This window comes from Coregonus clupeaformis, unplaced genomic scaffold, assembly GCF_020615455.1.
Source record: "Coregonus clupeaformis isolate EN_2021a unplaced genomic scaffold, ASM2061545v1 scaf0531, whole genome shotgun sequence".
NCBI classification, from domain to species: Eukaryota; Metazoa; Chordata; class Actinopteri; order Salmoniformes; family Salmonidae; genus Coregonus; species Coregonus clupeaformis.
This window is the reverse complement of record NW_025533986.1, coordinates 87,501-98,864: the sequence shown is the minus strand read 5'-3', so window position 1 is coordinate 98,864 and position 11,364 is coordinate 87,501. Positions and strand designations below refer to the sequence as shown.

The 11,364-nt window shown below is 40.4% G+C and overlaps 1 protein-coding gene and 1 long non-coding RNA gene across 2 annotated transcripts in view; one reads left to right on the top strand and one right to left on the bottom strand.

Annotated features, from left to right (window-relative positions):
• Positions 1-3,749: 3,749 nt before the first annotated feature.
• Positions 3,750-5,181, bottom strand: LOC123485008. The gene is made up of 3 exons (XR_006658812.1): positions 4,783-5,181; positions 4,112-4,508; positions 3,750-3,882 (listed from the first exon to the last, which is right to left on the bottom strand). It is a non-coding gene; the product is annotated as an uncharacterized LOC123485008 (long non-coding RNA).
• A 1,297-nt stretch (positions 5,182-6,478) lies between these two features.
• LOC121559174 (E3 ubiquitin-protein ligase Mdm2) overlaps positions 6,479-11,364 on the top strand; it is a 37,408-nt gene continuing 32,522 nt past the window's right edge. The window contains exon 1 of the mRNA XM_045215843.1: positions 6,479-6,826. Within this exon, the coding sequence (XP_045071778.1) occupies positions 6,812-6,826 (15 nt within the window). The 5' untranslated portion in view covers positions 6,479-6,811. The remainder of the gene's footprint in view (positions 6,827-11,364) is intronic.

The window sequence follows — 11,364 nt, the reverse complement described above, 5'->3', positions numbered from 1 at the left end:
GCATGCTCTGCACAACACCTGATGCTGCTCAGCATCTTCTTTTTTAAAACCAAAATAGTTCCACACCACCGACGTGCTGTTCCTCTTCGATATTAAAGTATCAGCTGTGTCAGTTTCTGACTGTTCCGTCGAGCAAGAGGCCATTGCGCTGGACAGCATGAAAAGTCGCGTCACGTGACCACCTCAATCGCAGACGCGTTGCGATTAGAAAATCGCGTTCAGTCAAATCGCGATATTATCGCGAATGCAATTAATCGTTCAGCCCTACTCTCAGCTGTCCGGATGTGCCCCTGCTGTAAAGGGTATAATATAATCATAGAAAAGCAAAATATCATAGGAGGCAAAAAATCTCAGGTCATCTCTGTTCGAGCATGTGGTATCTATCTATCTATCTATCTATCTATCTATCTATCTATCTATCTATCTATCTATCTATCTATCTATCTATCTATCTATCTATCTATATATGTGTGTATATATATGTATATGTGTATGTGTATATATACGTATATGTGTATATATATGTATATATATGTGTGTATGTATATATATATATAAATATATATAAATATATGTATGTATGTATATATATATGTATGTATATGTATGTATATATATATAAATATATATATATATGTATGTATGTATGTATGTATGTATGTATGTATATATGTATGTATATGTATGTATGTATGTGTATATATATATATATATATATATATGTATATGTATATATAATTTTTATATATGTGTATGTATATATATATATATATATATACATACATATATATACATATATATATATATATATGTATATGTATGTATGTATATGTACAATATCTGACAGTAAAGTACATTTTTGAAGCTGTGGTGGTTCTGTAATAGTTGACTGTTTTACACACATTATTTATTTTATTATGACACCACTATATCCTCAAAATAAGTAGCCAGTGAGTGTGTGGTTATTCATTTTAAATTCCTCCCCTCAGTCTCAAGACTGCAAGAGTCTTTACGCAGAGTCAATGCAGAGGGAGTCTACATGAGACGTCTGAGGCTGCGTGTATTAAGGCGACGGCAGTATTTTGTTCCTGGCCCAAACTCTTTGTGGCATATAGATGGCCACCATAAGCTTATCAGGTCAGTGATATTAGCAGATAAACAATGCATCTTTCTATATGTTTCATTACAATTGTTATACAATAAAGTTATATTTTTTTCATGTGTTTGCAACAGGTGGAGATTTGTTGTCCACGGTGGGGTGGATGGATTCAGTCGTTTAGTGGTCTACCTGACTGTGGCCGGCAATAATAGAGCTCATACGGTCTTACAGAGCTTTATCGCCGCTGTTGAGCAGTATGGGCTGCCATCAAGGGTACGGTCTGACAAAGGGGGGAGAATGCAGATGTAGCAGAATTCATGATCAGAAGCAGAGGTACCGACAGGAATTCACACATCACAGGCAGAAGTGTCCACAATCAGCGGTAAAGAAATATGTTTGGCAACTAGGCTCACACAACTAACATACTAGTTGAATGTACTTTAGCATATGTCATAAATTAACAATTTCTCAATTTTATCCTAAACACAGAATAGAGAGGATGTGGAGAGATGTTTATGAACATGCCCTGGACCTCTTCTATCAGATCTTTACTTCATTGGAAGATCAGGAGACACTGAATCCAGACAATGAAGTCCATCTTTTCGCTCTGCACCGGATTTTCCTTCCACTGGTTCAGCAAAGCCTCGACTCTTTTCGAGATGCTTGGAACTTCCACGGTCTTAGAACTGAAAGGAATCAGTCACCACAGCAACTCTGGAGAAGTTACAGAGAGCAAGGCCCTGAGGAGGATCCTACTGAGGTTAACAATGAACTTTAAACACTTTCTTAAAATTGTTTCCCCAAAGGAATTATGGGAGAAAAAAATGGTGCTAAATGTGATACTTTAAATGAAACATTTACTATAGATTATTGTCTCTTTAAAATCTCCCGAGCTTTTAAAGATCAACCTGTGAGCTGTAGTTTCTACAGTGCATACTATGCAAAGCTGTATTATTTTTAAAAAACTGAATAAGTAACATTTCATTTCTCACTGCCTTGGTGACCAAAAATAACAATCTTGTGTAAGGACATGTCAAACTAGTTTTAAGTACAAGACTGATTATGCTTGTCATCCATTCAGGTTCCTGAAGAATATGGGATCGATTGGAACGGACCTCACTGCCTTCATCGAGGCACTGTGTCAGTCCCCGAGGTTCAGCTGGCCCGTGAGCTCTCAGATGAAGAGGTTGCAATTTTGCCAGCTCCAGGAGTTTCTGTTACTGATGCACTTAGACTATATGTAGAGACTGTGGAAGTGTTATCAAGAATCTTAGACTGATGTCCAACCCATGTTTTTATTTGTTGTGTTAGAACAAGCAAGGAAAAACTGAAAGTTTACTTTCCTTTTAAAAGAAAGGAAAAAAAGCTGTTTCTTTGAAGCTTCCTGTCTCATTATGGTCCACAGAATGACTAACATGAATGCTGTACTGTTAGCACTGAAGGTGCAGAACAGTTTGATTTTAGTAAATGGAAGAAAAAAAAGTCAACTACTGCACAGTGTGTTAATGTTTTCAAAGACACTGAACTTGTGTCAATTCATCTGAACTGTGTATGCATTGACATTAGGGCTGGGCAATATGGAGAAAATCAAATATCACATTTTTGACCTAACACCTTGATGTCGATATTGCAACGATATTGTAAGGTTGACAATTGGTGCATTCACAAAATATCTTCCACATTTAGATTTCGGATAAATAACTATCATATTGTGGATATAATGACTAAGTGGTAAAAGGCAAATAATAGAACAGCTAGAACAGTCTTTGATATCATGTTGTTCACGGAGACTGAGAACCAGGAAATGCGGCGGGGATTTGTCAATGGGAAAGCAAGCTACTAAGCCACGCCCACGGCAGTCGCTATGACGACCAGCCACGCTGAGGCAATCCTAAAATCTGCAATGGGAAACGGACGCACAGCGAGTCGAGGCGAAGCGAGTCAAGTAGGTACTGGTAATGGAAAAGCACCTTAAGACGATATCTAGTCTTATATCACGATAGATATAATATTAAAATATTGCCCAGCCCTTATTGACGTCTGAAAAAACTTAAACAAGCCCAAATCCAGTACTTTTTATGGCAGCGACAAGTGCTTTCTCAAAGTCCATGTAGAGTTTGAAATGAGCTGGCAGCTTTAGGGTTTCAAAGCATGTGGAGGACGTAGGAAGGGTTCCCCCAGAAATCTCCACTCTCAGTTCAGGAGGAAGCATCTCCCAGCCAACCCAGAATGTCAGCAGCTGGGCCAGGGTACCTGATGAAGCTAAAAGTCATAAAATGGATTAAAGACATTTAGTTCAACTGTAATTGATCAGATCTATCCATGAGACATAGAAGCATTTGTAAAGAGAGAAAATAAGGTTTATACCTGTTTCAATGAACATCCTTAGAAAGCCAGTGATGCGGCAGGTGGTGTCTAAGTCAAAGTCTTCATCATCACTGTCCTCAACTGGCCATGTGATTTTTTCTAGGAGCATCTTAAAGAAAACAAAAATTGTAATTTAAAAAAAGGGAGAACTTATTTTGGTGAAGGACTATGCAGATCAAATTCTTAGAAAATGGAAAAATATCCATCTCAGTCATTGAAAATACACGTAAATTCATCAAGTTAAGTCACAAATATAACTAAATTACTGACTTACCTGGGGGTGTGAACTGCATTTCAGCCATTTTGGGGAAAAGAAGTGGTACAACATCCGGCCTAGATGTCAGCAGGGGCCATACCATCACATCTTTCAGTCCCTTTCTCAACTGTTTAATTTGGCGCATGGTCCTCCCAACGACCTAAGAGACAGACCGACCCATATTACAGCCCAAATCCTTAACCCAAATTTGACAAAAGTTGGCACAGTAGGAAAAATGTTAATAAACACAATAAAGTGCTTTATAAAAATCCATTAAAACTCTAGTACTTAAACTCTCGTGTTAACATAACAAGCCAGGGTTCACAACACATTCTATAATTTCAACAAGTACAGCGATGAATTCTGTCACTTAACCAGCAGGAACTCACTGCATGGAGTAGAAGTTTGTTATGTAGCCATCTCCGATTTGTTTTGGTGACTGACCTGTGATAACTATTATTGACACTATGAACACCAATTAAGTTTGAGTCACTATAAAAAGAAATGCAAATAATTTCAACAAGCCACAGACAGTACAAACTTTTTTTACTTTTGGTAAATGCCTAGTTTCGCACTGACCTGAAAATGTTACTTTTTGCTCTCCAAGTCCTGAAGTAAGAAGTTCAGCTTTAAACAGTACGCTTGGAATTTTATCCGCATTGTGGTCAGCCAAACAACAGACAGTGTGTGTGTAGCTTCTTCGGCTAACTTGGACTTGTGCTGGTCGTCTCGTCATATTCCTTCTGGCTCCAATGTTATATGGCGCAAAGAGCCTTGCTACCTCCGCTGCAACACAGAAAAACGTAACAGCTCAATGGTCACCAGTCAGCTAAAACAGCCTCTACTTCTATCTTGGGATGCTCAAGCCAGCTAACACCATTTAGCCGATTAGCGAACTAGCTAGGTTTATGCTTCCCCCATTAACAATAAACGTGTCACGCACGAAGCATCATAATACCGCATGCAAATACATGTTCGAGTCGATCTAATTTAACCTACACGTGTGTCCCGAATCATTAAATAGTAGCACACCTGGCTAACATGAAATTACTTAGCTTACCTTGGACAGGTGTACGTGATTGAGCGGCCGGTATCTGCTGTGACTGAGCTGCTGGAGTCACCGGTGCCGCGGGAGCCGTTGGACTTCTGCTCAGAGCTTCCTCAATCAAATTCGCTGCTTCTCTCAGCAGCTCCAGGCAACTTTTAGACATTTTGTCCTGCACCTCACACAGCGTCTCAACATTGGGGCTAGCAGGACCGAGTCTTCTCTTGATTTTTAGCCGTTGCAATGAAAGTTCTGTTTAACCGTGTAACTAAACCAACGTAGAGGTGAATAGCGCCACCCAGTGTATTGGAATGTGTTCAGTAGCTCTGCATCAATCCATTATCCGGAATTGATTTGTCTTGGCTTGATGCAGAGGGTAACCAATCAGGCGTTAGGTTCCGCCTACCAACTTTTGATGGGTCAGTTTGACAGTTTTAAGTAATTCATGAATCACTGCAATGCAGGATCATGAAATGTAAATGTAAATAGTGAAATTATTATATATGTATTTTACATAAAATGAATCGGTATTTGAATTAATTAATGACACATTTAATAACACATTTATGTATTTAATTCTAATTTTAATTAATTAATGACACATTTAAGTAATTATTTAATGGTGTATATATTTATTTAATTGTGGCACTTTTAGTCCTCCATACACGTTAACCCTCTAGGTTTACCTCATGTAACTTATTATTAACAAGGTTACAGCTACTTCGTGAGCAAGCTCACTGTTTGCCTGTTGTGGTGATCCACAGTGCTAGTAGAATGAAAAGGTTATTTATTTATTAAAAAATGTCTTCTGGCTGTTTAAATCGGCCACATCTTGAAAAAGAGGACAGGGACATGCGTTTTGTTTAGGTTTTACACCTTTAAAAAAAAAAAAAAAGTTAATCATGCAAAGAAAAAGTTTAACTTTGATATTGTCCAGCCTAATATTTGCCAAAATCAAATAATTATCATGTGTCAATGTATCGCCATGGTGAAACTTGCAATCATGTAGATCTGAAATAATTGGATGGTGAAACTTGCCAGCCAACCAAAAAAGCAAGGCGAAGCAATTTTGGCATTCTTGGAAGTCAGGACAATAATTTTTTTAACTATAAAAATAATGATTTTGCAAGAATTAGGCATTTAGAATTAAATGTGGAGTGGAACTTATAGTTACGTGATGACATCACGTGCCCCCGCGTACCATCAAAAGTATTCGGCAATCATCATTTATTGTCGCAATAAAGAAAGTTGAGACAAAATAAAAATATCACCCGTCAAACGTATAGAAATGTTGTCTGTCTTTTAGAACATTTCCCCAAATGCCGTTTCCATTAGACATGTTGCAATGATTTTTGTTGTTGCATCATTGCTTTTGTCGACTAAACCATGGGTCAATGGGATAATAACGATGCATAATGTTCAGCAGCATGGTGCAGCCCCAGGCAGACGTAGCCCTGCAGTGGGAGATGGCGGGGGACGAGGGGGGCGTGGCTCTTCAGGTTCCTGCTGAGCTGGCAGCCAATGAGGTGGTGACTAGACTACTGGGAGACAACCAGCAGCTCCGAGGTAGGACACACAGACAAATATTTAAATATGTATCCACAATGATGCACAGATTGTATGTGTGTGTGGTTGTTTTATTAATGCTATTTCTGTGTGTGTGTGTGTGTGTGTGTGTGTGTGTGTGTGTGTGTGTGTGTGTAAGGGCGTTGCGGCGCAGCAACCAGGCCCTGCGTGAGCGCTGTGAGGAGATGGAGGGATGGCAGCGGAGGTCTAGAGAAGAGAGGGAGTTCCTCAGCTGTCGTTTCCAGGAGGCCCGGGCTCTAGTGGAGAGACTGGCCAGGGAGAACCACAGCCTCACCAGCCTGGCCAGCCCCTCCAACCCTGGAGCTGACCAAGGCCTGCTGGTCAACGGCCCCAGCCAGGCCTCCAACTCTAACGGAATTCTTGCTGGGGAGAGGAGGGGAGGGGACCAGGAGAAGAAGAGCTCGGAGGAGAGGAGGGAGGGGACCAGGAGAAGAAGAGCTCGGAAACCAACGGACCTATGGCATCCTCTCTGGTCAGTACAGATAGATTGAGGGATGGATGGATGGATATAGATACAGTTGAAGTCGGAAGTTTACATACACCTTAGCCAAAAACATTTAAACTCACAATTCCTGACATTTAATCCTAGTAAAAATTCCCTGTCTTAGGTCAGATAGGATCACCACTTTATTTTAAGAATGTGAAATGTCAGAATAATAGTAGAGTAATAATAGTCAGCTTTTATTTCTTTCATCACTTTCCCAGTGGGTCAGAAGTTTACATACACAAATTAGTATTTGGTAGCATTGACTTTAAATTGTTTAACTTGGGTGAAACGTTTCGGGTAGCCTTTCACAAGCTTCCCACAATAAGTTGGGTGAATTTTGGCCCATTCCTCCTGACAGAGCTGGTGTAACTGAGTCAGGTTTGTAGGCCTCCTTGCTCGACACACCTTTTTAGTTCTGCCCACACATTTTCTATAGGATTGAGGTCAGGGCTTTTTGATGGCCACTCCAATACCTTGACTTTGTTGTCCTTAAGCCATTTTGCCACAACTTTGGAAGTATGCTTGGGGTCATTTGTCCATTTGGCAGACCCATTTGCGACCAAGCTTTAACTTCCTGACTGATGTCTTGAGATGTTGCTTCAATATATCAACCTAATTTTCCTTCCTCATAATGCCATCTATTTTGTGAAGTGCACCATTCCCTCCTGCAGCAAAGCACCCCCACAGCATGATGCTGCCACCCTGTGCTTCACGGTTGGGATGGTGTTCTTCGGCTTGCAAGCATTTCCTTTTTTCCTCCAAACATAACGATGGTCATTATGGCCAAACAGTTCTATTTTTGTTTCTTCAGACCAGAGGACATTTCTCCAAAAAGTACGATCTTTGTCCCCATGTCCAGTTGCAAACCGAAGTCCGGCTTTTTAATGGCAGTTTTGGAGCAGTGGCTTCATCCTTGCTGAGCAGCCTTTCAGGTTATGTCGATATAGGACTCGCTTTACTGTGGATATAGATACTTTTGTACCTGTTTCCTCCAGCATCTACACAAGGTCCTTTGCTGTTGTTCTGGGATTGATTTGCACTTTACGCACCAAAGTACGTTCATCTCTAGGAGACAGAACGCGTCTCCTTCCTGAGCGGTATGACGGCTGCGTGGTCCCATGGTGTTTATACTTGTGTACTATTGTTTGTACAGATGAACGTGGTACCTTCAGGCGTTTGGAAATTGCTCCCAAGGATGAACCAGACTTGTGGAGGTCTGCAATTTATTTTCTGAGGTCTTGGCTGATTTATTTTGCTTTTCCCATGATGTCAAGCAAAGAGGCACTGAGTTTGAAGGTAGGCCTTGAAATACATCCACAGGTACACCTCCAATTGACTCAAATGATGTCAATTAGCCTATCTAAAGCCATGACATCATTTTCTGGAATTTTCCAAGCTGTTTAAAGGCACAGTCAACTTAGTGTATGTAAACTTCTGACCCACTGGAATTGTGATACAGTGAATTATAAGTGAAATAATCTGTCTGTAAACAATTGTTGGAAAAATTACTTGTGTCATGCGCAAAGTAGATGTCCTAACCAACTTGCCAAAACTATAGTTTGTTAACAAGAAATGTGTGGAGTGGTTGAAAAACATGTTTTAATGACTCCAACCTAAGTGTATGTAAACTTCCGACTTCAACTGTAGATTAAATTGTTTTTTCCCCTCATCCCATAATGACAAAGCAAAAACAGATTTTTAGAAATGTATTGACCTGTTTTGACTTTGTCATTATGGGCTATTGTGTGTAGACTGATGAGGAAAAATATGAATGTAATCAATTTTAGAATAAGTCTGTAACTTAACTAAATGTGGAAAAAGGGAAGGGGTCTGAATACTTTCCTAATGCACTGTATGTTACATGTTGAAATACGTATTTTAATTACTTCTGAGTATTTTGTATGTTGCATTACACTGGGCTGAACTACCCTCCAATGTATTTTGTAACAAGATACTTTAGAAAGCTGTAATTTCTAGTTTAAAAATACAAAAATAAATGTCTATACCATTCCTTTATAGCTGTTCACAAAATGATAAAGGATCTGAATACTTATGTAAATAAGGTATTTTTGTTTTTAAATTGTAATACATTTGGAAAAATTTCTACAAAGCTTTTTTCGCTTTGTCATTGAGGTATTGTGTGTAGATTGATGAGGAAAAAAAGTTATTTAATATTTTTTAGAATAAGGCTGTAACGTAACAAAATGTGGAAAAGGTCAAGGGGTCTGAATACTTTCCGAATGCAGTGTATGTATGTGGACGCCCCTTCAAATTAGTGTATTTGACTTTTTCAGCCACACCTGTTGATGACATGTGTATCAAATCGAGCACACAGCCATGCAATCTCCATAGACAAACATTGGCAGTAGATTGGCCTTACTGAAGAGCTCGGTGACTTTCAACGCGGCACCGCCATAGGATGCCAGCTTTACAACAAGTAAAGTGCCAGAGCTGCCCCGGGTCAACTGTAAGTGCTGTTATTGTGAAGTGGAAACGTCTAGGAGCAACAACGGCTCAGCCGCGAAGTGGTAGGCCACACAAGCTCACAGAACGGGCCCGCCGAGTGATGAAGCGCGGTTGCAACACTCACTACCGAGTTCCAAACTGCCTCTGGAAGCAAAGTCAGCACTAAAACTGTTAGTCGGGAGCTTCATGAAATGGGTTTCCATGGCCGAGCAGCCGCACACAGGCCTAAGATCACCATGCGTCGGCTGGAGTGGTGTAAAACTCACCACCATTGGACTCTGGAGCGATGGAAACGCGTTCTCCGGAGTGATGAATCAGGCTTCACCATCTGGCAGTCCGATGGACGAATCTGGGTTTGGTATTTTTGGTATTCATCAGGATCCCCGTTAGCCGCTGTAAAAGCGTCAGCTACTCTTCCTGGGGTCCACATGGAACATGACTTAATGCATAGTACAGAACATTATTAGTCAAGGACTGAAATACATACATGTAAAACGTCACACACTCTCTCTCTGAGTGTAACAAATGGTTAACCTGAAGCGATATGCTTTACAACCCATCCTTTGTTTTTCCTTCTTTTGCTCCCTCGTTCCTTCTTTCAGTTTAATACGAGCTTGTATTCAGAGAAGCTGTTGCTTCTATAGCAACGTGGGGATATACTATTTCTCTTTCAACCTCCGGTCTCTTTCTCCAGCCCACAGGAGGAGGGAACGACTTTCTCCAGCTGCTGAAGACCCACAAAGAGAAGTTGGAAGAAGGGATGAGAGATCTGAGGAGGAGGAATGAAGAGCTGGAGAGAGAGAGGGAGGAGGGAGAGAGGGAGAGAGACTACCTTCGTCGCTCGGTTGAGCAACTCAGAACCCAACTGGTGTGTGTGGTGTTAGCGTCTTTCTATGCAAAAATGGAAGAAATTATAGCTTAAAAATGGAAGTTGTATTGAAGGATACAATTGTGTTCCTTAGAGTTGTGGTGTTACCGAGGAAACTGTTCAGCGTTCCGATGCCCCCAGCGTTACCTACAATAACTACCTAGATAAACTACCTACAATCTAAATGCATGGTTTAAGCTTTACTCGACACCATATAAAGAAGAAGCCAAGCTTACCTCCCGCTTAGAGAAACACAACCTCACCCCATCAGGCGCAGTGTGTTACCAATTGTTTTCTTGGTGACTATGGTCCCAGCTACCTTGAGATCATTGACTAGATCCTCCCATGTAGTTCTGGGCTGATTCCTCACCGTTCTCATGATCATTGCAACTCCACGAGGTGAGATCTTGCATGGCGCCCCAGGCCGAGGGAGATTGACAGTTCTTTTGTGTTTCTTCCATTTGCGAATAATCGCACCAACTGTTGTCACCTTCTCACCAAGCTGCTTGGCGATGGTCTTGTAGCCCATTCCAGCCTTGTGTAGGTCTACAATATTGTCCCTGACATCCTTGGAGAGCTCTTTGGTCTTGGCCATGGTGGAGAGTTTGGAATCTGATTGATTGCTTCTGTGGACAGGTGTCTTTTATACAGGTAACAAACTGATATTAGGAGCACTCCCTTTAAGAGTGTGCTCCTAATCTCAGCTCATTACCTGTATAAAAGACACCTGGGAGCCAGAAATCTTTCTGATTGAGAGGGGGTCAAATACTTATTTCCCTCATTAAAATGCAAATCAATTTATAACATTTTTTACATGCGTTTTTCTGGATTTTTTTGTTGTTATTCTGTCTCTCACTGTTCAAATAAACCTACCATTAAAATGATAGACTGATCATTTCTTTATCAGTGGGCAAACGTACAAAATCAGCAGGGGATCAAATACTTTTTTCCCTCACTGTATATACATATATGGACGAGCGATATCAGAGCGGCATATTAGTAGAATATTATAGAATACAGTATATACATATAAGATGAGTAATGCAGGATATGTAAACATTATTAAAGTGACTAGTGTTCCATTTCTTAAAGTGGCCAGTGATTTCAATAGGCAGCAGCAGCCTCTAATGTGCTAGTGATGGCTGTTTAACAGTCTGATGGCCTTGAGATAGAATCTGTTTTTCAGTCT